The 27,305-nt window shown below is 39.4% G+C and overlaps 1 protein-coding gene across 1 annotated transcript in view; it reads right to left on the bottom strand.

Moving 5' to 3' along the window:
- Positions 1 to 27,305, bottom strand: part of LOC124369389 (ephrin-B1) — a 288,727-nt gene that overhangs the window by 28,196 nt on the left and 233,226 nt on the right. The window contains exons 2-3 of the mRNA XM_046827389.1: positions 23,478 to 23,619; positions 3,697 to 3,865 (exon numbers count right to left, since the gene is read on the bottom strand). Of these exons, the coding sequence (XP_046683345.1) occupies positions 3,697 to 3,865; positions 23,478 to 23,619 (311 nt within the window). The remainder of the gene's footprint in view (positions 1 to 3,696; positions 3,866 to 23,477; positions 23,620 to 27,305) is intronic.

The raw sequence follows: 27,305 nt of genomic DNA, 5'->3' as shown, positions 1-27,305 counted from the left end.
AATCGCGGAACATCACTTTCGCTACGTGAAAAGTGACAGGCAGGAAATTGGATCTTTCCCTTATCAGAGAACCCGATCCTACATCGATCGATCGGTTGATTAAAATGAAAGAGACGGTTAAAATTAGAACCGTTATACCCTGTTTTAACGGATTCACGAAGACCGGGTTGGCATGGTAACATCTGCACTGTACCGATGGGCATCAGAACGTTCATGCATGCGCTGGGCGAGTATAGACTATTTTGAGTCACATCCACAGAACCATTGCAGAAACTAATTTCCTTACTTTTTTGTAATAGTAATTGTTTTAAATCGGAAATTTATATTCGTTTATCTCCTCACTCAAGACTCGCACCGATCACTAGTCTTGATTCTTCCAAAACCGAAAGATCTTTAATAAAAGCATTTTTCATTTTCATTTCATATTTCTCAGATTCAGAAACAGTACACATTTAACTTCATTCCATTATTTTTTTTTTATTTAATGGCGTTTAAGTTTTACAAGGAAAACGCCTTTCGAACAAAGTATATTCCAGTATTTTGTATATATCTTTATGTTTCTAATCATTAAATTCTGGATAAAGGTTCTAATTTAAATTCTGGATAAAGGTTTTCATAAAAGCAATTAAATTATATGCTTTATTTATATTTTTAATGTAACTTCATTTTAATACTAATACAACACACCTTTAATCTGATACACTATTTTTGCCTGTGTACCATAACAAATTTAAATTGTAAAAAAAAACATATTCAACACATTTTTGCATTTTTAGTCCTGAAAGAAGAAAGTCATTTTTACTTTATCAAAACGGAGAAAACTTCAGAATTTGGGCCCCCAATAAATCAGTTTTAACTGGAATTCAAACATCAAGTACGAAGTGTGCTTTTATAAAGTCTATTCGCATTTTGAGTTCGGCAAGGGTTGGTTTACTACTTGGTGGTTATTAAGTCCAATTATTTTCGTTGTTTTCTATAAACTGAGAAAATATAAATGGGATAATTTGGAATTGTTCAATGTCCTCAGCCTGTGTATCCAGAAGTGCCAAATATTTTGTGTCAGTGACTGAAAAAATGAACCGGACCACTCAGCAATATATTATAGCGATTTGTCCCTTCTTTCAATTAGACTGTTGTGAATACTCTACTTATAATCTAAATCGTGCGATTAAAATGGAAAGAGCATGTTATTGAAGTTAATATCAATCCATTATAGTACTACAGGAAGGATTTTCCCATTATTGGCATCGAAACAAATGGCTAAGTCATCTGATAGCGAAATACAAGGTTGCAAATATAATCTCTGGTTACAATTCGGAGTTCTGTGTTCGTGCCTTTTCCCGAGTACGGAACGGCGTTCAATGCGGACAATTTACATAAGTGGGGTTTACTTTTATTGTTGCCAGCTTTACTTAGTTACGTTTTATTTCGTTTCATTTTACTGTTCAATTTAAACTGTAGATAAGGTTTTTCAGACAAGGTAAAAATTTCGAAACAATTAAGTAGAGATAAATAAACACGTATTAAAACTAATTTGTAAGCCATGATCGTGTTTTGCACGAAGCCAACTCATATTTTTGACATTTAATGGAACTTGAAGCTATTTCTAGGAAAGAAAAGTACCAAACGAGCAAACTTTTATTCGAGTCGGTCATAATTGTTGCAAACTATGACCGATCCGCAGGTGGTGTTTGTCGGTCGCTTACTAGTAAATAAACTTGTTATTTCAAGCCCTATCTACTTAAACCGTTTATTGAGGAGAAAACGACGGGGGGATAAAGAATAACGTGGTTTCACCGGGTTGTAATGCATTGAAATGCCCCCTCACTGCTTCCTTATTCGTGTAGATCATAGTTTTTAGTTAACATCTGAATCATTTCAATAGAAGAGCTCCCAACAACACTTGTGCAACACACTTCGAATATAACATGGCAAAGATAAGAAATACGCAAAGAGTTATTCACCGTATAGCCTCGTTTAGCCCGTCGGCGACTAAACGAGGCAACGAGCGACGAACGAGAAGCGGCCAGGCGCGGCGGTAGAGGCGCGACCTGTCACATGCTAATATTAGTTCAAGATTCGGTACGCATCTCGCCGCCGTACGATATTTATCATATGCTGTCAACCCGAATTGCGTATTTTCGTCTGCCAGTCCAAGTCATTAATATCATTTATGGTAAGTCTGCTATACTTATTTTTAACAAAAACGAGCAGTTACTTAAGGTCCCGAACGGCAACCAATAATAAGGAAGCCTAGATTTTAATGCATTTCTCTTTCCAAGAAATTGACACACCTAGAGTGTGATATCGTCCTACAAAAATGACGCCTAAATGGTAAATAACTAGAATGAAAGCTGATCAGCTAAGGCTTTAGTTACATGGTTGTTTTAAACTGTACGTTCTGTGTTCATCTCACATTCAAAATTCGCACATTCGTCTGTCTGTTTAGATAAAAGAGCATAATATTAGGCATATATAAAATAAAGAACCGTGGTAAGAAGAACTTGGTTTAACTACTTAATTCAACTTACTCTTACTCTTGTCCACATGTTATCTTCAATACTGAATAGTTTTTTCTGCGGAAAACCTTTTCCTCTGTTGTATAACTGTTCTAGAAAGGTTACGATATTTTGTTTTGAGAATTCGGAAATGTTTGGAAGAGCATTGCCGACTTAAAAGGCATATTTTTGTTCAAATATTTTTAGTTTTGTTACTTTGCACAATATAGTTTCTAAGGCGGTGAGATGGTCTAGTATAAGCTGAGTAAAAACTGCGAATTGTTTAGATTTGGAGCTACAAGGTGGGACCTCTGTAGCTAGATTGTGGTGGAACGACGGCTTAATACTTCTGGCAGGTATTTATAGAAATCCGTAGTGTTATACATTTTGTGACGCGCACACGGCGCAAGAACACACATTTAGAGACGCAGGACGCAGACGTGTTACAAAACATAAATTGTATTTATCAGGCACGCCTCTAAGCTCCCCACGTGACACTTTAATTTAAGATAATAGTCAAAAGTCATTCACAATAATTCTGATATTTTACAGAGCTCTCTTTCATACTTACAATGAATAGTTTAAAGACCCATTTTAATGTTTGTCCGTGGCTATTCATGTAGAGCTGTTGAAAGACCCATGTTCTTTTACGTTATTTGCAAGACAAAATAAAAATACGGATTCAACGAGTTCCTTGAAATAACTCTAGATTTACAGAAATTCGCAAACGCCCACGTTTTAGCAGTGGCGATAAGGTAGCCAGCCCTTGCGATAGTGGTCGGACACAATGACGACAAGTAAACGATAGTAATACTTACAGATAAAGAAAGTAATACTCCATGCCTAGTTATGGTTAGGGGAATTATCTCGGCGGATAAGGTAGCCAGCCCTTGCGATAGTGGTCGGACACGATGACGACAAGCAAACGATAGTAATACTTACAGATAAAGAAAGTAATACTCCATGCCTGGTTCTGGTTAGGGGAATTATCTCGGCGGATAAGGTAGCCAGCTCTTGCGATAGTGGCCGGACACGATGAAGACAAGTAAACGATAGTAATACTTACAGATAAAGAAAGTAATACTCCATGTCTAGTTCTGGTTAGGGGAATTATCTCGGCGGATAAGGTAGCCAGCTCTTGTGATAGTGGCCGGACACGATGACGACAAGAAGTAAAATAAACGATAGTAATACTCACAGATGAAGTAATAGTCCATGCCTGGCTGGAACTCCAGGCCCCCGGGCTGCGGGGTAAACGACCGGAAAGTGATGGTGAAGTACATCAGCTTGTACGGCTTGTCGCAGATGGCGATGATTCTTGGGTTTGGGTTTGTGATACGACATGTGTCGTACTCTTCTTTGGAGACCTGCAACATCATCAAGCAAGGGATGTAAGAGGTGTCGTGAGGTTATCCCTGCACAATCAAGACTTATCTAGGATCTATCCGCTAAAGGAATAATTATCATCACACTTGTTGATTAGTTTAGGATAAGTTGTTGAATTTAAATACTGTGTTCCGTGTAACACATTATACAGCTTATGAGCAGACAAAACCTACGTCACCTGAGTTTACATCATGTTATATAATTTCCGAATAACTTAATTTGAAAAATATTCAAAGTTAATCATGGGGAAAATTGAATAATATTGTTCCCCAGCTAAATTTTGCACATTACATGTAACACATTACTGCATATAAAATAAAACAATATAAAATATAAGTTTAGGGAAAAAAATTAAAATCACTAAGTTATGAGTAAAGTTTAAGATTTATAAATGTATTTCAACCGTTATACCGTTTTTTATTAATCCATTTATGTTTTATTATATAATATATTTACTATTACATCTAAATCGATGTAAAAGCGGAAACACAAAAGATGAAAACAGTGAAATAATTTGTAAACCATACTTACCACCGACAAGTCTAACCTGACATTTACGTAGATAAGAGCAGAAAGAAAACAGGCGATTCGTAAGTAACGTCTGGGAGGTACAAAGACTCGTAAATGTTTGTATAACTAAGCAACCAATTTTGTTTACGATGAATAACTACCATTCTTTCTCACGCCAATTTGTTTTACACTCTTGTAGTCCGACCCGCCACAAAAATAAACCTTTACTCACTTGCGGTAGTTTAGTGCACATTTTCTTCAAGCAGCCTACACTGCTCTAGGGTCAAAGTTCCATTTCATAACATATACCTGCAGGCGAAAGCAGTTTGTAACTTGAATACTAAGTATAATTTTTTAATTAAGTATATTACAGTTCATTTCACGACAGTCCTCATTCGCGTGTCTTGTTCGTTTTTTGGACAGTTTTCATCTTGCTGTAACACAATACAAATTGCAAATAATATATTACTGTTAATTTACAACAACTAATTGATAGTGAGTATACGTGTCTAATCAGAGTGAAAATAAACTGTCCAACTTAATAAATTAAAATTAACGAGAACGTTATGACGTAAATTTCTTCAAGATTTTAAACCCTATACTATATCATACACGTAGTCTTGTTAAATACACTGCGATGTCGACTAAGACAAAATGTAAACGAATCATTTCAAATTTTCCTCAAGAAAACTAACTGTCTATGACTGTTACCTAGCTATATAGTTATGCATGGTAGCTTTATCAAAATGTTAAGTGGCAGAGAGTCCTAAATTCACCTGTATAATAAAGACATTTTCCTTTTTTATTGTTGTAACCTAACATTGGAGTTCTACGTGGCTTTGTCTATCAATCAGGTCTCAACTACGTTGGAATAATTAGAATTGTCACTTTCGACTGAGACGATTACGTTTGCTATTTGGTATTACTCAATTGTTACCGAAAACGCGTCTCTTATTAAATCACCCAATATGATATGGTTTATTGCCATTTATAAAGTTTGTAAACCTATTGTAACACGACTACTACGGGTTTATATAGTAGTATCTAAGAAGACGAGGTGCAAGAACAAGAGGAAAACGAAAGTTTTAGATGACAGCGTGTTCCGGCGTGAAGAAGAAACTTGGACAAAGAACTGACCATGGCACGGGTAGATCGTGTAACGGTGTCAGCTAGCACCAGTACAATGAGACCAAGAGATTAAATTAGTGAAACGACGAGCAAAGTTGGAGAGTTGAGCACGCTAGACTTGTCGACTTGCCGTCACGTCACGAGAGGTCTACGTTGCGGTTACAGGTAACATAGCTCTCAGCGTGTCAGTCAGCCCACAGTCGACCCCTTTCCTTCACTCTTTTCATCAGCCAGTGGGTTACTTCGCGGTCACAGGTTACATAGCTCTCAGCGTGTCAGTCAGACCACAGTCGACCCCTTCCTTCACTCTTTTCATCAGCCAGTGGGTTACTTCGCGGTTATAGGTTACATAGCTCTCAGCGTGTCAGTCAGCCCACAGTCGACCCCTTCCTTCACTCTTTTCATCAGCCAGTGGGTTACTTCGCGGTTACAGGTTACATAGCTCTCAGCGTGTCAGTCAGCCCACAGTCGACCCCTTTCCTTCACTCTTTTCATCAGCCAGTGGGTTACTTCGCGGTTACAGGTTACATAGCTCTCAGCGTGTCAGTCAGCCCACAGTCGACTTCTTTCCTTCACTCTTTTCATCAGCCAGTGGGTTACTTCGCGGTCACAGGTTACATAGCTCTCAGCGCATCAGTCAGCCCACAGTCGACCTCTTTCCTTCACTCTTTTCATCAGCCAGTGGGTTACTTCGCGGTCACAGGTCACATAGCTCTCAGCGTGTCAGTTAGCCCACAGTCGACCCCTTTCCTTCACTCTTTTCATCAGCCAGTGGGTTACTTCGCGGTCACAGGTTACATAGCTCTCGGCGCATCAGTCAGCCCACAGTCGACCTCTTTCCTTCACTCTTTTCATTAGCCAGTGGGTTACTTCGCGGTCACAGGTTACATAGCTCTCAGCGCATCAGTCAGCCCACAGTCGACCCCTTTCCTTCACTCTTTTCATCAGCCAGTGGGTTACTTCGCGGTTACAGGTTACATAGCTCTCAGCGTGTCAGTCAGCCCACAGTCGACCCCTTTCCTTCACTCTTTTCATCAGCCAGTGGGTTACTTCGCGGTCACAGGTTACATAGCTCTCAGCGCATCAGTCAGCCCACAGTCGACCCCTTTCCTTCACTCTTTTCATCAGCCAGTGGGTTACTTCGCGGTCACAGGTTACATAGCTCTCAGCGCATCAGTCAGCCCACAGTCGACCTCTTTCCTTCACTCTTTTCATCAGCCAGTGGGTTACTTCGCGGTCACAGGTTACATAGCTCTCAGCGTGTCAGTCAGCCCACAGTCGACCTCTTTCATTCACTCTTTTCATCAGCCAGTGGGTTACTTCGCGGTCACAGGTTACATAGCTCTCAGCGTGTCAGTCAGCCCACAGTCGACCCCTTTCCTTCACTCTTTTCATCAGCCAGTGGGTTACTTCGCGGTCACAGGTTACATAGCTCTCGGCGCATCAGTCAGCCCACAGTCGACCTCTTTCCTTCACTCTTTTCATCAGCCAGTGGGTTACTTCGCGGTCACAGGTTACATAGCTCTCAGCGCATCAGTCAGCCCACAGTCGACCCCTTTCCTTCACTCTTTTCATCAGCCAGTGGGTTACTTCGCGGTCACAGGTTACATAGCTCTCGGCGCATCAGTCAGCCCACAGTCGACCTCTTTCCTTCACTCTTTTCATCAGCCAGTGGGTTACTTCGCGGTCACAGGTTACACAGCTCTCAGCGTGTCAGTCAGCCCACAGTCGACCTCTTTCCTTCACTCTTTTCATCAGCCAGCGGGGTTCCTTCGCTTTATCTTTGATTATCTCCTTGCATTATAAACATGTTGTGTGTACAGCAAAAGTAATGTAATATTGATGACAGATTGTGTGCATGCATAAGAGGGATACACATAACGTAGCCATGGTAGGAAGGATTGATTCAATTTAAATTTTGAATGTTATGGAACACTCGGTTGCTCCGCCGTGCTTAGAGATCGTGTCAGGAACACCGTAGTGCACTCAATTGTGCACCTGATGAGACAATGAGACTGCCAATTCACCTACATTACACTATATTTTGTAGTCTGAGTGTCTCTGATGTAGAAAAGATGTGGAGGTTCGTTTCAAGCTTTTTCGTCGCCGAATTTTATTGGATTTATTCAGACGAACATGAGCCCAGATTCCAGGCGTCTGGAATCAAAATGGTATGCACTAGACTCGTTCATATAAAATAACGGGATATCTTATATAACTTCTTAACGGCTCAGTACTCCAAATTTAGTGTTTCAAAATACATGGGATGCTGATTACAAATGAAAAGGTTATAACACAAACACACACAACTTGAACAAACAACCTCGAACTAAATATGTACGTAGTCCAAAGCATCGTTAGGAGGTTACTAACTGATTACGTGATGCCATTACATATCTTTAAAGGACATTTTTTAAAGTGGCAGTACAGCAGATAAGTAAGTAAAGAAGAGTTTAGTCACGATGCTCCTGATCTTGTATCCTGGCCATAGCGTAAGCTACAGCAGAATGTATCTGCACACATTGGATGCATTTAAAGAATGTTTACACATAAATGACAAATGTATTGCAATAGAACGTTAAAGTTGTTTATCCATAAAGTCATGCAATAGATTGGGTAAAAATGTTTCATAAACAAATAAAGATCTTTGTACCTATAAAGAACAATACAACATTTCAAAGAGAATATTTTACAATACAAACATTTCTATTATTAGTTATTTCAAGGCTTGAAATAAAAAACTATAACCGTTCATACAATAATTCATTAAGGACTGATTCGAAGCTTGGGTTAGTAAGCTTAAATGGTTTACAGATATACTCTTCTGATTTTAATCCGAAGTACTAAAATTAGAAGAATAACATTCTGTAAACAAAGTTTTACAATTCTTAAATATAGCGAAATGTATATTTAAAACAATAGCAGCGCACACTGTATTGATCAAACCGATGTAATGAACGACTATCGTATAAGAGCATCGAATATTACAAAATGACGTAATGTACGGTACCATACGTGGAATTAGGTTAGGAAAACTGCATTACTATAGATCTTACAAAACAAAACAAAAACATTTTATATGCACATTGAAGAACATTTAAGTATTTAATATAGATAATTATTGTTTGTAGACCTTATTTGTTATATGACCTATAGTAGGGCAGTTGCTTTCCGCAAACAACCCGGAATGTTTGTATCGGAATGAATGTCTTACGGTGACATGAGTCTGTTTTATACAAGGACGAAGCCATACATCTCCTCGCATGGTATGAGAATGAAAAATGTCTATCAAAGCCAAAGCCAAAGGCCTGGATTGTTACGGAAGACAAGTAGCCCACGAAAGGTTACAAATATTTTTAATTCTTGAACAATGGCTGTACCATTGCCTCACGAGGGGACAGCACAACTTTCGCAACTCAAGCTCTGAAATAGGGCGAAATCTACTTTTCTCAATATGTGTTGGAAAACAGAAATATTACTTTCTAGGCAAATTCTTGGACTCTGATGGTCTGACACCGAGCCGGCACAGATCTGGATCCTCTGTGCGCTACGTTCGCGCTGCTGCCGAGTGGTCTTGATTAGACGGCGAGCGTGAGAAGTCGTCCTATACCGCTGTAAAAAGACGCGGTAAACCAAATATGGAGCCGACCTTCGTTCGGTTGTTACACAAGTAGTACAGTAAGGCATAGGCATGCAAGCGTTGCGCTTGTCTGCGGTGTGCTTGCAGCAACAGCTCCGCCGGCGTAACTGCTCACTGCACAGCGGTTTATCTGCACAAAGGTTTTACACGTCCTTCATCTCACCTCAGTCGATTATCTCTAAGACTCAAGTCGTCTACTTCCTGTTGTTGCACTCCACTTAAGTGGTGTAAGATTTATAACATAATCATTGGCTATACACTGAGTACTATTATTAATTCCTTACACACGTTTCGGCAAGTTGTAACAGTTATTTGAACTTATAACGGAAATTTAGATGGGGATATTCAATTTTCAGGACTCCTTCGAAATGTCTCGAATATTCCTTAGTCACGGAAGTGTCAGAAGAATAATGTGAGTCTACTTACATTCTGATATTTGCACTTCGTAGGTTTCGGTTTCAGCCTCAAATTAATAGACGACGGGTGTAAAAATATAAAATGCATCGTCAGTTTCGACGTTACATTAAAAAACGCACCAAAAAACATTCCGTTATTAAAGTCATCATTCCTGTAGGTTGTCATCAATTGACTAGATTAGATTTAGTTTATAACTTATTTATTTTTACCTAAATGGTGAAACGATCTAATATTCTGATATGCTGTGCGACGGATTTTCTGAGGATTAACTGTCTCGGACATGCCTTTGAAGCGTAGACGGTGAGTTAGAGACACCGTTAGCCTGCGGAATAACTGTCCCGGACAGGCGTTTGAAGCATAGACGGTGAGTTAGATACACCGTTAGCCTGCGGAATAACTGTCCCGGACAGGCGTTTGAAGCGTAGACGGTGAGTTAGATACACCGTTAGCCTGCGGAATAACTGTCCCGGACAGGCGTTTGAAGCGTAGAAGGTGAGTTAGAGACACCTTTAGCCTGCGGAATAACTGTCCCGGACAGGCGTTTGAAGCATAGACGGTGAGTTAGATACACCGTTAGCCTGCGGAATAACTGTCCCGGACAGGCGTTTGAAGCGTAGACGGTGAGTTAGAGACACCTTTAGCCTGCGGAATAACTGTCCCGGACAGGCGTTTGAAGCGTAGACGGTGAGTTAGAGACACCGTTAGCCTGCGGAATAACTGTCCCGGACAGGCGTTTGAAGCGTAGACGGTGAGTTAGAGACACCGTTAGCCTGCGGAATAACTGTCCCGGACAGGCGTTTGAAGCGTAGAAGGTGAGTTAGAGACACCGTTAGCCTGCGGAATAACTGTCCCGGACAGGCGTTTGAAGCGTAGACGGTGAGTTGAGACACCGTTAGCCTATCTCCTTTATTATAAAAAAATAGTTTAGTCAGTCCTATTCTTTTGTTATGAAAAAGAGACTCTTGAGTTATTTATAGTTAAGCTGATACACGTCGACTGCATCTGTTCCAGGTTGAGTCGGCCCCTCTGATTGAGGCTTTCAAATTCGTATAAGCTTAATCACGTTATAAATATTATTAAGTAAAGAATATCTAAAATTTAAAATTTTAACCACCCTCTACCAAATCCCAACAAATAAATATCAAGAGATTTGTATTTAACTTAATATTGTCTTTATTTAACTAAATTTTTCGATAAAGGCATATTTTAAATTGTTAAGCTTACTCTTTGTTCTATTTCAGGTATTCAAGAGTAGATTTTTTTGTTATAAACTTTTAAAATTTGAGTAAAAAATAAATTTATTTCTTAAATATGACATAAAAATTTTCAACTACAAGATTTTCAAACGCGGTGTTCCAATCATTTAACCAAGATATTTTATTTAATATAATACTAGCTTCTTTAATTAATTTGAATTTAAATAAATGGGTTTTTATTTTGAGCAGGAATACATGTGGGGTTTATCGATTGAGTGATTTTACTAAATAGATACAAACTCGTTTTTAAGACATCATTATTTTAATTATTATTCGAAGATTAGATTTTTTCAGAAAGTTACACAATTGCTTGGTTTCCCAAGAGTACTTATTAACTTAACATACTATCATTAATTTAACTATTAACTGTTAACTTTACTATCCTTCTTTACGGTGCATTCTGTGTACAGATGACTTGGGTCGCATTTAGTTCAAGGCGATGAGAGATATAAATAAGCGCTAAGTTGTTTTGTTATGGCCGATGATTACGAAGAACAACACCGAGTCTTATTTACTATTTACCTAGCAGATTTATGACGAAGCGAGGAATGTGTAGATCAGTCGAAGCGAGGCGATATCAACGTCACCAACAAAGATGACCTCGTTCATACCTTCGCTCCGCAGATCGCTTACTTCACGCTTACGACTTGTCCAAGTGTTTAAAGCCCTCTGTTGTATTGATTTTACATCTCGTTTAGTGAAAACGTTTCACTAGTATCACTTCTTTAGATTTTATATTCAGCTTAATGGAAACATTTCACTAGTATAATTTTTGCAGGTTTCCCAAACCAGTCTGTGGAAACATTTCACTAGTATCACTTCTGTAAATTGCACATCCGAATTTGTGGAAACGTTACATTAGTGTCACTTATGCACGTTTCACATACACATTTCTTTAGTATCACTTCTTTAGATTCCATATCACATTTAGTAAAAACGTTTCACTAGTATCACTTCTGCAGGTTTCACATACCACATTTCACTAGTATCACTTCTTTAGATTTCATATCACACTTAGTAAAAACGTTTCACTAGTATCACTTCTGCAGGTTTCACATACCACATTTCACTAGTATCACTTCTTTAGATTTCATATCACACTTAGTAAAAACGTTTCACTAGTATCACTTCTGCAGGTTTCACATACCACATTTCACTAGTATCACTTCTTTAGATTTCATATCACACTTAGTAAAAACGTTTCACTAGTATCACTTCTGTAGATTTCACATCCGAATTTGTGGAAACATTTCATTAATATTACTACTGCACGTTTCATAGTCTGAGCATGCCTAGTCATTTCTTCAATGTGTACAATGTTAGCCACCGATTAAGTCCCCAAGGGAATAACCAAGGGAGTCACGAGTGTTGCCTACCCGCAACCGGGGAACTGTAGGAACATCAACTGCTGAAAGATAGGAATTGATGTACCCGTAATTCAAAAGGTTGGTTATTAAAAAGAAACGTTTTTGACTATATTATTTGGCAATTTCTGGAATTCACTTTAAAAGGTGCCAGATAAAAACCGCAGAATTAATTTTGAATTGATTATTAATGCAAAGGAGAACAACTGAGTCCTAAAAAGGTACGTTCTGAAACGCTAAGTATTCAGTCTATCTAGTCTTAATAACCACTTAAACGACAAAATAGGAACTGTACATACATTTTACTTAACAAAAACACGTTTCCTCACTTCAAAATGACAGACATGATTAATCTTTAAATTTGAATAACATGAAAACCGCTATTTTCACACAAATATCAGGAATTAATTTTTGTTGCAACTACTATTATACGTCCAAAGATGGTGCTAGAATAATGCTTTAATTGACTGCACTTATTCGACTCCGTTATTAATCCACCAATTTCTTTGGACCTGATGTATTTTGATTTATAATAAAACTACAAAAAAACTGATTCTTGATACTTTGTTATGAAAATAGCGGTTAATTTGAAAGCCTCAGGGAGGGAAATTTTATCTCCATGCTATGAAAATCAACTAAAATGGAGAAAGCAAAGTAAGAACGCCACATAGGCTGAACATGGGGGTGGATAAAGATAAAGACAATCGAGCAAGGATCACAGATTCCTGTAAAATCTGTTGAACAGAAATAAAGTCAAACGAGAAAGGATCGACCGATTCTACACGTACGAAAATGTAAGTTGATCAAATACATGCACTATTGTAATTACATTTTGGTAGTATGTATAATACAAATATAAATATTAAGAACTTTTAGTTTATTACAGTAAATTTAAATATATGTATTTAGCGTAACTTCTACACCATCCTAATTTATTACTATCAAATGGCATTTCATTAAAGTAGATCACTCAGCTTGGTGGTAAATTTCAGGATCGATTGTACAAGAATGTGGAAGATGAGAAATTTCTACGAGGTTCTTCATCAATACACGACAAAAGGTGCAGGAACATAACAATATTAAATAATATTATCGAAGAATAAGGTCCCTAAGAAAATTAAGGACAGCGAAAGCTTTTCTGTTGTATAACAATTATTGGAGGAGTCTTCTTTAGTTCATTAAGAACTTTAATTTATTACGGTCTTCTACCACAAGCAAGTTTTAAGAAAACTGGCAATAAACGATAACAAATGATTATGTTATCTAAGAGCGTCTCGATATTTGAGATATTTCCATACTTACAATCAATTATTTTTGTAAACTTTCTGTTGACGTTCCACTTCTTTGTGTTAGCACAAATGTTCTACATATTTGGCTCATTCGGTGTTTTGTACCATCGATACTTTAGATAGAACATTAGATACAACGATTCTAATATATGCGACCACTACAGAGGATCGAGAGGTGGGACAGTTATGCCGGCACAATAGACAGGCAGACACGCTGTTCTTTCTCTTGGGTCACCGCGGCCACCCGCTTTCTCTGCAACAGCACAGCAGTTGCGTCAGACGGCTAGAGTCAGACATCAGCCTCAACCTCCAGCATCGATAACCGTCACAGAACCGCTACACCTACACACCGCGGCCACCCGCATTCTCTGCAACAGCACAGCAGTTGCGTTAGACGGCTAGAGTCAGACATCAACCTCAACCTCCAGCATCGATAACCGTCACAGAACGCTACACCTACACACCGCACCCGCATTCTCTGCAACAGCACAGCAGTTGCGTCAGACGGCTAGAGTCAGACATCAGCCTCAACCTCCAGCATCGATAACCGTCACAGAACCGCTACACCTACACACCGCGGCCACCCGCATTCTCTGCAACAGCACAGCAGTTGCGTCAGACGGCTAGAGTCAGACATCAGCCTCAACCTCCAGCATCGATAACCGTCACAGAACCGCTACACCTACACACCGCGGCCACCCGCATTCTCTGCAAAAGCACAGCAGTTGCGTCAGACGGCTAGAGTCAGACATCAGCCTCAACCTCTCCGGCATCGATAACCGTCACAGAACCGCTACACCTACACACCGCGGCCACCCGCATTCTCTGCAACAGCACAGCAGTTGCGTCAGACGGCTAGAGTCAGACATCAGCCTCAACCTCCAGCATCGATAACCGTCACAGAACCGCTACACCTACACACCGCGGCCACCCGCATTCTCTGCAACAGCACAGCAGTTGCGTCAGACGGCTAGAGTCAGACATCAGCCTCAACCTCCAGCATCGATAACCGTCACAGAACCGCTACACCTACACACCGCGGCCACCCGCATTCTCTGCAACAGCACAGCAGTTGCGTCAGACGGCTAGAGTCAGACATCAGCCTCAACCTCCAGCATCGATAACCGTCACAGAACCGCTACACCTACACACCGCGGCCACCCGCATTCTCTGCAAAAGCACAGCAGTTGCGTCAGACGGCTAGAGTCAGACATCAGCCTCAACCTCCAGCATCGATAACCGTCACAGAACCGCTACACCTACACACCGCGGCCACCCGCATTCTCTGCAAAAGCACAGCAGTTGCGTCAGACGGCTAGAGTCAGACATCAGCCTCAACCTCCAGCATCGATAACCGTCACAGAACCGCTACACCTACACACCGCGGCCACCCGCATTCTCTGCAAAAGCACAGCAGTTGCGTCAGACGGCTAGAGTCAGACATCAGCCTCAACCTCCAGCATCGATAACCGTCACAGAACCGCTACACCTACACACCGCGGCCACCCGCATTCTCTGCAACAGCACAGCAGTTGCGTCAGACGGCTAGAGTCAGACATCAGCCTCAACCTCCAGCATCGATAACCGTCACAGAACCGCTACACCTACACACCGCGGCCACCCGCATTCTCTGCAAAAGCACAGCAGTTGCGTCAGACGGCTAGAGTCAGACATCAACCTCAACCTCCAGCATCGATAACCGTCACAGAACCGCTACACCTACACACCGGGCCAGCAGCCGGCCAAGGATAGATAGAGCTTTGCAGAAAAACATAATCATTAGACGAGGGGATTTCTACAGGATTGTAAATGCTATCGTACTATATCAACGTGTTTTTACTGAGCCTATGCTCCTACAACTGCGCGTTGTGCTGCATCAGATCAGAGCTTGCGGGCTAAGTGGGCAAACCGAGAATAATAACGTTTCTTGCCGCAGTAAGGCTTGCATTGGAAATTCGGACTCTACATTGTTAATCCACACCAAACCTTGCAAAATCTTATAAACGAACAAACACACTGTAATCGTTATTAACGAGGTTTTATATTACACGGCAGTATATTTACCTTGTTTTACAAGAACGAGGGCGGATAACGTTACTAACTTATTTCATCTTATCTACTAATGCCTCCTCTGGCCATCAGTGCGGAATGCGGCAGCTCCATCGGGGCGTGTTCGTGAACAAAGAAAATCATTCCTCGAGAGGGCGGCTATCACGTAACAGAATAAAATTCTAGTCAGATCAGAAATGCGTGACAGAACAGTAAAATATTAGAATGTATATAAACCTTTAGGAAAGTTTGAATGGTTAGATGTGGGATAGCAAAACGTTTATAGTTTAGTAACACTACAATTATGCACTCTAACAATACAATCTTTATATATGTAAATCTCCTATGAAAAACTTACTTTAAACATTCATTATACAACGTAAAAAGATTTATGGTGTCGTTGTGGAACTCTGGCCATTTGTTTTGCCCACTTAGAGCCGCTAAACCAAGAACAAATATTCATATTTCAGCTTGGATTTTGATACGGAGGAGCCAATCCAATTGAAGACTACTTAAATCGATGAGTGAAGCATTGATTTTACCAGGAGTGTAGTCCCGGCGGAATCCCACCCCAAACTATCTCTATAAAAAGAAATAAATGTTTACCTTATTCAGGGTAATTATAAAGTAGATCCTCTTCTATTTTAAACGGATGAACATTTTCAAATTTCATTAGGGGATTTGAAATAGCGTCATTTAAATGTGTAGTACGCCCAGATCTACAATTAGACGTAAGAGAACAGCTCAATAAAGGTTTAATGAAATACCGAAACACTTAAGGCAAATGGTCTAGATGACAAACCTTACAACAAATAAAAAAGAAAAGTATTTCTGTCTACCCTATTTATCATGCATTAAAAGTTTCAATTTGATTTCTATATAAAGGGTAAGATGTCGATCACTAAACAATGCGATAGATTTTTACTGTGGGGTTTCCTTTGAAGATAGTAGTGAATAGGCCTTCCCGTTAAAACTTGTATATTTCACATATTGGGGAGCGGCGAGGTTTTTTGTATTTAAACATATAAATGCAACTACAAGGTGATAGGGCTGGCATTGTTTTATATCACCATATACATCGTATTATAATAAAAACGAATTATTCGCTTAAGCAATAATCCAACATAGCCTCAACTAATTTAATAACATTAAAAATGTTTATTTTGGTTTTAAAAAAAAAAAACAAGGGAAACCTCCTGTTTTATGGGAGTCTTAGTTCCGTCTCCCTATTGTATAATAACTGTTATGACCTTTTTCGTTGCCATCGTCAGCCGATTCGATCTACTGACGTCTTGTGGCCGTATTAATTAGAACGCCTACAGGGCAGTCTCAATGGTGGCTGTGCAGGAGACAGGAATTGTTCTGGAGTGAAGGAGAGCACAAGCTCTGAAGTAGTCTTTGTGAGATGAGACAAGTTTTGCGCCAACATTCAGGATGTGAGTGGAGTGCTCGACCGCGGAGATGGCCAAATATAGAAATAACCAGTCGATGAAGCAAGTTTGCTCTATCTCCAAAGCTCAGAGGAATTTTATAGTTTTAGACTGTACACGACCACTACGTGCAGATTATTTTACAAGTGTCGGTGTCACACTCCTTGGCTGATTACTGGGTTCACCAATGGTACTCTCTGGAGCAGACAAACCTGCAGTGAGTAGAGCATCGAGATCATCAAAGTGACTTAGTTTCTAATTGTGGACCATGAGTGGATTTTCTGGTTAAATGACAGATTCAAAATATATCTATCTTCTGTACACTGCAATGTTGCTGGGGCACTCGATGACAATGATAAACACTACTGACTCAATTTGGACAATCGATATAAATATGCCAGGGTTTAGTTTTAAACCTACCTCACTACTAAGAGCATTGTCTGGGATGTTCAACTCACTAACATAAGACTCACCAAACACTAAATAGAAAGTCAACCTCAGTATCTTACACGTCGTCGGAGTTTGACTTGTCCATCTCACCAACGTGAGCATCGTAAGAATCTGGGAAGTTCAACTCACAAACATAACATACAAGTAATACTTACGTGCAGTGTACGTTATTAACGAGCGCAACATATCAAACGTGAAATGTGTCTACCAATTAACGTTCCCGTCAGCCACCGCGCAGTGAAGCTACCACACTGAAAAGCGACCCGACCCACAATAGACATGTTACGTAATACTTACGTGCAGTGAACGTTATTAACGAGCGCAACATATCAAAAGTGAAATGTGCCTACCAATTAACGTTCCCGTCAGCCACCGCGCAGTGAAGCTACCACACTGAAAAGCGACCCGAACCACAATAGACATGTTACGTAATACTTACGTGCAGTGTACGTTATTAACGAGCTCCAACATATCAAACGTGAAATGTGCCTACCAATTAACGTTCCCGTCAGCCACCGCGCAGTGAAGCTTCCACACTGAAAAGCGACCCGAACCACAATAGACATGTTACGTAATACTTACGTGCAGTGTACGTTATTAACGAGCGCAACATATCAAACGTGAAATGTGCCTACCAATTAACGTTAGAATCAGACACCGCGCTGCGTAAAAACATGCAGACCGTTATTATTTAATTTTTCGCGGGGCCGAATTTAGGTAAATCACATATTCGTCCGTACCGGTAAGCTTTGGATACGTTTCATTCGTCAGATTGATAAGGCAACAGTAAAAAGTATATTTATAAAAAACTTTAACTAATGGAGTTTTTTTGCAAACGAGATGCAGCGAACGCGCAGTGCATCTCTTCAAGTAAACAAAAAAGTGGAGTGGTCGATTTCCCGTATAAACCCGTTCTTTTCATATAGTAAACATTTTACAAAATGAATTGGAAATATAAACACGCACATCGTGTTTACTTTCTAAACTCTAATCCATTGCTGACCAATAGTTTCCAAACCCTATATGTACGACAAAATCAGGAGGAATAATCTATAGTTTACAGTATGCGACGCTGAATGGTCAAAGCCACTTGCCCTAAAATTGTTGCAGAAAATTGAAAAATGCATATATTTGGCCCTTAAGCCTAAAATTTAGTCTAAATTGTTTATCTTTTCACATCTACGAGTGACAAATATACTCGTTGATGGAACCACCAATACTCTAATATTGCTGGAAGGTCGGCTTAGGAGGTAACAGTAGACGGTGGAGTGTCCTGCAAGAAAGAATAGGGGTAAAAAGAAGAATTAGAAGAGAATCGCCAAGAGACTACTTAGACTTGTATACCACTTTGAAATAAAATTGTTTGCTCTCAGTATCCTATATACATGTTGGTCTTTCCACGACAAACCCTAAACATAAAAGTATCGTTCTTGCTATCATTGTCTACATTTAAGAGAATTCACGTCCTTATACGGTGGGCCTGCCTGACTTAGAAAAGTATGTACGAGAATGGTCTGAACTTATGACAACAGTTATTTTCTTATATTAGTTGCATATTACTAGCAAAATACATTGATAACAGAAACGTTTAAGGTCCAATATTTTAAGGTAAATATTCTCCACAAAAAGATTTACGTAGGTCAGCACAATTAGAGTTGTATGATTTGGTGATATAAAAGATGCAGGAATTTCAAATGCACATAATTTGTAAAGTCATCAGATTTTATTGCTCTTATACCAACGATCTCACCTCATTGACGCTTTCAGACGATATGCAGCTTAGTCTGTTCTTAGGGTTATGACTTTCGAAAGACTCAACACTGGTCGTGTAGACATCAAAAAGAATTACTTGACTTCCCATTCTAATCAAAACGTATTAATGGGCCGGTCCGCTCCGCATAACGGTATTCACGAATAAAACCAGAGACACACTGATAGGAACTGATAAAGCAGAACAAAAATTAGCGACTTGTACAATCCACTGAAATACTTGTCTTCTGCTTGGAGCTCTCCTAACTTTACCAAAAGTACAGTGAGATGCAGGCCTTCTACATGAAGTGCAGACAAAACAAAATTCTGAATAATTTACGGTGTTACTAAAGTAAAGGAAAAATTGGTTCAATTTTCTTACGTGTCCCCAAAAGTTAAAACTTTTACGATGTTATTTTAATAACCGAAATAGGTAAATTGGAATGGATTTCTAGTTTCCGAACTGATATTTTATCGAATTCATTTCAGGCGTACACTGATGCCTCAGCACTGATTGCGACAGATAAAAAATCTCTCGAGGTAGTGCCTATCACACAATAGATCAAAATTTTAAGAGAGTCTGATCACGAATAAAATTACATACCTTCCAAGAAAAAAGTTGCTGATAAAGGACTGTAAACTAAGCATTTTAAACCAGCAACTGTCCAAACCCGAAATAATGAAATGAGGTAATAGTTCGCAAGATACTTTTATTCATACGGAGTGAATGGTCTAAGTCGTTATCAAACAAATGTTTACCATTGTTTATCATTTTAACAATCGTGTATATTTGCACCGTAAAAATTCACTTCGAACAGGCCCTTTTTAGAAAACACCGACTGATCAAGAAGCCCGGTAATTTGTAAAACTTTGAAGATAGAAAAATTAATCTTGGTTTGGGGACAATGGGTTGCACTTTGCTGGTTTTATTTAAACAATTTTAAGATTCCTCCATAAAGAAGCGATCCCCTTCCCACTGATACACAATTAAAATAGAAACGAAACTTGGAGAATTTAAATATGAAGACTTCATTGATATCTCTGTATCAGTTTGAAGATCATTTTTGAGGGGTTTTTTTCTATTTAATGTACTTATAAGTACCTGTGACGAGGAGCACTACTTATCTACTATTAGCTGTTATTTTCCAATTAACGAAATTGGAATTTATAAAATAATTTGGATTTTTTAAATATTTGAATTTGAATAACTAGAAAACGATTAAATACCTGCTATTTAGGAAGGAATCCCCTTTTTCAACAAGCAACATAAAGAGCTATTTCATTTAAAACCATTTTTAAGGGAAGAGAGGCATTTTCTTGAAATTTTTAATTCAAGAAACAATAATTCCTTCAAGGAATATTTAGAAATAATATGTCCTTGAGTTTTATATAACATCATAAAGTTACTATGACTTTGATTTTGACTTGATCGGATAGTGTAGATTTAAATTTATAAATTAGTATGTGTAAAATATGTGATTGATGACCAACATGACTAAGATACACATCCATGGATGAACGAAATAACTCGAAGTTAGCTAAGAAACCGTCCTCAAGTAATGGAACTATTTAAATGTGAAAATATTCTTTATAATCTCAATTTACCTCAAAACTAAAGAAACTCTCCTACATTCATTTTCTCGCTCCTACTTTTATGACACAGGCTGAATGTCCTGATCCAAGCCTTACACGATAAAACACCACTCCAAGTGTTACATACAGATTTTAATCACAAAACATACAAGCGGGGACCCTTACACAAGCACCCTGGAATGACAAACTTAAGCTCTCGTTTAACATTGTACTGCCTCCGTGATCCTGTTAAGACAGGGTTAAGTAGGGAGGGAGAGCTTTAAGTGAAAACACGAGAAAAACTAATGCGAGGATTAATAAAACGCGTTTATGTTTTGAAGTCGACTTCTCATTCTATACAGTTATTCTTCTTTACGTTTATGGCACACGGTTTTAAATAGGTCAAAGCGTTTTCATTTTTTTTTTATTTCAATTCTTTTGGGACTGTTGTTGCAGTAAGTTTACCTGATAATACAGAGAGTTTTAATAATAAGTTCGTACTAACCAAAAAGTGTAAAAACAATTGTAATATATAAATATGTACGAAGGATGTGTATGATATACTGATAAATTGTTGTACAAATGAATTACTCGCACATTGTGATTGTAAAAAGGATGTTTAAAAAACAAAATTACAATAAAAATCGTAAGTTTTAATAACATTCATTTATTAAGTTATTCTCTTAGTAATATAATATATAAATCATAATGTTGCAAAATATTAGTAATCTTTTGACATATAACAAACCAAAATATTTCTTCATGATAAATATTTAAAAATACAGTATATTTATCTGTGCAAAAATATGAGTTTCTAATTGGAGGTATAAAATTAGTAGATGAAAGAATGATTAGTGCAATCTTTACTTGCATGAACAATAGTGTTATTACACGATTATTTAAATGAATAATACACAACCATATTACATAACATCCTAATAATGTCGCTCCGAAGCATCATAATTAATTGTTAATTGTATGGCTAAAAATGTTTCCTGCTAAAAAAAATGCGTGATCTAGCCAACAAACCTTAATGGTTGCAAGTTTTGTATTACAAGTATTATGAAGAATCTATTAGCAATGAAACAAACCACGCATAAAATATCTTTGTGGTTTCATGATCAGGACGTTATTAACCATTTTCTTGTTTCACTTAACGATGGCAAATGTCCGGAAAAATCCTGTTTCCTTCAGGACGTTATAATTGTACGATCATGTTATCTAGTCTATATTGTACTATAATCTTATATCTACTGTTGTATCATTGGTTACAATATATTGGATATGAAACAGAGCGTATCAAAATGTAAGTAATCGACCCAGACGTTATCACTGTACGATCATGTTATCTAGTCTATATTGTACTATAATCTTATATCTACTGTTGTATCATTGGTTACAATATATTGGATATGAAACAGAGCGTATCAAAATGTAAGTAATCGACCCAGACGTTATCACTGTACGATCATGTTATCTAGTCTATATTGTACTATAATCTTATCTCTACTGTTGTATCATTGGTTACAATATATTGGATATGAAACAGAGCGTATCAAAATGTAAGTATTCGACCCAGACGTTATCACTGTACGATCATGTTATCTAGTCTATATTGTACTATAATCTTATATCTACTGTTGTATCATTGGTTACAATATATTGGATATGAAACAGAGCGTATCAAAATGTAAGTAATCGACCCAGACGTTATCACTGTACGATCATGTTATCTAGTCTATATTGTACTATAATCTTATCTCTACTGTTGTATCATTGGTTACAATATATTGGATATGAAACAGAGCGTATCAAAATGTAAGTAATCGACCCAGACGTTATCACTGTACGATCATGTTATCTAGTCTATATTGTACTATAATCTTATCTCTACTGTTGTATCATTGGTTACAATATATTGGATATGAAACAGAGCGTATCAAAATGTAAGTAATCGACCCAGACGTTATCACTGTACGATCATGTTATCTAGTCTATATTGTACTATAATCTTATCTCTACTGTTGTATCATTGGTTACAATATATTGGATATGAAACAGAGCGTATCAAAATATAAGTAATCGACCCAGACGTTATCACTGTACGATCATGTTATCTAGTCTATATTGTACTATAATCTTATCTCTCTACTGTTGTATCATTGGTTACAATATATTGGATATGAAACAGAGCGTATCAAAATATAAGTAATCGACCCAGACGTTATCACTGTACGATCATGTTATCTAGTCTATATTGTACTATAATCTTATCTCTACTGTTGTATCATTGGTTACAATATATTGGATATGAAACAGAGCGTATCAAAATATAAGTAATCGACCCAGACGTTATCACTGTACGATCATGTTATCTAGTCTATATTGTACTATAATCTTATCTCTACTGTTGTATCATTGGTGACAATATATTGGATATGTAAACAGTGCGTATCAAAATGTAAGTAAATCGACCCAGACGTTATCACTGTACGATAATAAATTTTATCTACTTAACATTGTACCTATAACCGTAATATGTCTACTGTTATACTATTGGGTACAATGTATTGAACATTAAATAAACTAAATTCAAATAGTAATAGACAAGAAGTTATGTTATGAAACAAACTGATAACAAGTTACTGCACCGTGCCATCTCGGACTTCGTTCCTAACCAAACCTACGGATACAGCTTATGCTTTTAATTAGTCAATATTACGAACTACGAATACTCACGTTGTATATTATGTACTTCTCGGCATCCTCTTCGTGGGTGCCTGGCGTGTACACAGGACATATGATGTTCACCTGGTCGTACTCGAAGGGGTAGTTCCCTTTATTTACGTCGATTATGTGGTCTGTGTTATCTATCCTGAATCTGAAACAATAAAACAACAAATTAGAAAATATAAACCTGACTAAACTTTTAAGATAGTGTTTCACACCTGACTTCACACCTCCTCTGTTATGGCAGTGTTGCATGCAATATTTACCGCAATGAGAGCGCTAGTAAAATTAAAACACGTGATGTGCGTTATAACTCATCTTTATATATGTGTGTAAATTATTCACAAACAGAAAGTGTACGAAGAAGATAAGATTCCAGGTACGAAATCCAAATGCGGTTTACGCTTAAAATGTTGAACGAAAATTGCGTCTTTACTGGCGTATTACGTCTAAAACGACGTAGACACATAAATCAAATCGTAGCCTCTCTCATTTCCAGAGAATAAACATTTTATGTGTCATAAAGCCACAAAGGGCAATGAAAAGAACCATAACGTAGAGCACCGATTGCAGAGGCTAGTGCATATCTCAAAATGGCTTCCACACATAAAACTCCCCGTTTGGCTGGTACTGCTAGCGGGTAACAATGATATTTGATGCGATTTACACATGACTCACCTTATGGTTAAGACTACCGCTATACTGTATACATTCTTATGTCGATTTCCCGATGTTTCCGTTAAATTACTGAATGTATAAAAAAACTTTTAATAATTCTTTAACACAAAACCAGTTAAAACCTAATGACTGCTGGAGGTATGCATTTTTGTCGATGACGGAGCTAACTGCAGACCGTCTGGCAATAGCCGAGATGTTGGAAGATCGGACGACGAATGAGAAAATATGTTGTTTTTAAGAGTACATTCCAGCGAAGCAAGGAATCTAGAAATGCGGATCATTTACTACATCCCCATTACACCGCTATTTCACTTGAATCTCCAAGAAGCGTAATTGCTCTACCTCAGTTTTATTAACCCCGAATACTGTAGAAGATGATTGACAAAATGTTTAGAGTCGTAATGAAATGTCGATGCTGTTTCCAACTCGACTATTACATTGAACTTCAAGTAGATTACTTCAGTTGAACAACTGACAGCATAGATTACTTTCAGTATATGCCGTAGGACGTATGAGAAGCATCGAGATCCTTGTGACAAGCATAGTGTTATGATGCAAAGTACTCGAAATTAAAAGCAGCCCCAGCCTGAAAAGTATCTGTACTGACAGGTCAACAGGAGACATATTTCAGTAACAATCTTCTGAGCTATAAATAATACATCGTTATAACGAACAATAATGAAATAAAATGATATAATATTTATCATAGCTCAGCTAAAACCTATGTACAGTACTATAAATGGACGAAGATTCCCACACAAGAGTGTTGAATGTGTGCGCCTACATAGAACGTAGCTGTAGGCTGCCGAGAAGCCCAGGCGACAAAAGCAGCTATACCATTATGACCGGTACAAAAAATGTGTATATTAATTAGGCCTCAGAGAAAATAACGGATCGATGCCGTGAAAAATGTTGTACGCCACCCCGCCACACAGATACAGGTAGACGGAGCCATCTTCGACGGTGTAGGGGCAGTATCCACCGCAGCTTTGGTATCAGGTATCTCACTCCCAGAACCCGTTGCAACAGGGGTAACAGAGAAACGCTGGAATCACGCCCATGCATAGCGCGTGATCTACCGTCAACCGCCCTCCCTCCGCCCGCAGAACAGGCCAGGTGCTGCAGCGAGAGACATACACTATCTAATGTCTACCGTCAACACTCCACATCTTCACGCTCGGTCCTGGCTTACGGCGTCGCGACGTCAGAGGAATACGCGAGCGACTGTCTACCGTCAACACTCCACATCTTCACGCTCGGTCCTGGCTTACGGCGTCGCGACGTCAGAGGAATACGCGAGCGACTGTCTACCGTCAACACTCCACATCTTCACGCTAGGTCCTGGCTTACGGCGTCGCGACGTCAGAGGAATACGCGAGCGACTGTCTACCGCCAACACTCCACATCTTCACGCTCGGTCCTGGCTTACGGTGTCGCGACGTCAGAGGAATACGCGAGCGACTGTCTACCGCCAACACTCCACATCTTCACGCTCGGTCCTGGGTTACGGCGTTGCGACGTCAGAGGAATACGCGAGCGACTGTCTACCGCCAACACTCCACATCTTCACGCTCGGTCCTGGCTTACGGTGTTGCGACATCAGAGGAATACGCGAGCGACTGTCTACCGCCAACACTCCACATCTTCACGCTCGGTCCTGGCTTACGGTGTTGCGACATCAGAGGAATACGCGAGCGACTGTCTACCGCCAACACTCCACATCTTCACGCTCGGTCCTGGCTTACGGTGTTGCGACATCAGAGGAATACGCGAGCGACTGTCTACCGCCAACACTCCACATCTTCACGCTCGGTTCTGGGTTACGGCGTTGCGACGTCAGAGCAATATGCGAGCGACAGCCCAAGTGGTATTCTTTTTCAAATGAAATCCAATCTGAAAACAGCGGTGTGGCTCTGATGTCGTGACAAGCAAGAGGCCTGTATTAGCATAATCCTAGGGCACGGCACGGTGTACGGGTGTAGGGATAATCGGGGACGACACGGTGGTGCCGGGTGCCAAGGGTCGGGTTACGCCGCACCTGCGGACCAATCAGGGCTCGGGGGCGGGGGGCGGACCGGAGCGGGGCGGTACAGAGCGGTGCGATACCCGGCAATGTTCACACCGACAGGACAGGACAATGTGACGCCCACTTCACTCCACTCGCCTCGCTCGCTCATAAATGCAATCAAAACAATCGCACCACGCCGAGCGGGCCCGCGACGGCCGATTGTACGTCTCATTAGAGAGGTGCCCGGGCCCCGGCCGGCCCAGGGCCTAACGAGCGGTGCCCGTACCGCTGTCGGGGGGACAATGGGTGGACCGGGAACCACGTGCCGCTCCGGGGTTCCCCGCGGTTAGCAAACCGCCTCGCCACTCGTGTATGCGCGTGTTGGCGATTACAGGAAGTGCTAACTCGATCCGAGGACTGGAGCGACAAATTCGCCGATCGCTATTCGGATTAACTGATGTGGTCGTAAAGCAAATCGATAATTTCATATTCGGAGTTAGTCACGTGGTAAACAAACAATACGGGTGTTAGAGGAGAATGGCCCTGTTCAGGACTGATCACCCTGTATCAGTCGGTTGCTCTCCACAGGGTCACAGGGTGGTAATGATCTTTTAGTCCTACATACGAATAGAGAAACTTCGGAGATTATGGAATGCAAGAGACAAAGGGTCAATTCAGAGAAAAGGCGTGTTGAACTTGAGAGTTCCGTAAAGGTAGTAACAGAGTCCTAAACTTTTAGTGTATCTAAATTACACATTATGTTCCATTGACCTCCTACACTGCGACGGATAAACAATTAGCAGCGAAAGATTATTTGCAGTGACGCATATCATCACGACGACGTGGATCATATGGCGTTAGAATCATTATGACGTTAGAATCATTATGACGTTATGGATCATATGGCGTTATGGATTATATGACGTTATGGATCAGTTCTCATAGAACATACCAGCAAGAGATCAGGGTTGTAGGAAATCGTCAAACCAAAATGTCCTTTATCTCATTTTGAAAATTTCAAACAAATCTAATGAATTAGTAACAAACAATAGAGAATTACATGAAGATTAATTCACTATACAGTACGATGTTTTAAAATAGTTTAAGAGTTAGTCTAGTTTGTTTGACAGAGATATACTGACAAAACATCA

The sequence above is a fragment of the Homalodisca vitripennis genome, chromosome X (genome assembly GCF_021130785.1).
Source record: "Homalodisca vitripennis isolate AUS2020 chromosome X, UT_GWSS_2.1, whole genome shotgun sequence".
Lineage (NCBI taxonomy): Eukaryota > Metazoa > Arthropoda > Insecta > Hemiptera > Cicadellidae > Homalodisca > Homalodisca vitripennis.
This window is presented reverse-complemented; position numbering and strand designations above follow the sequence as displayed.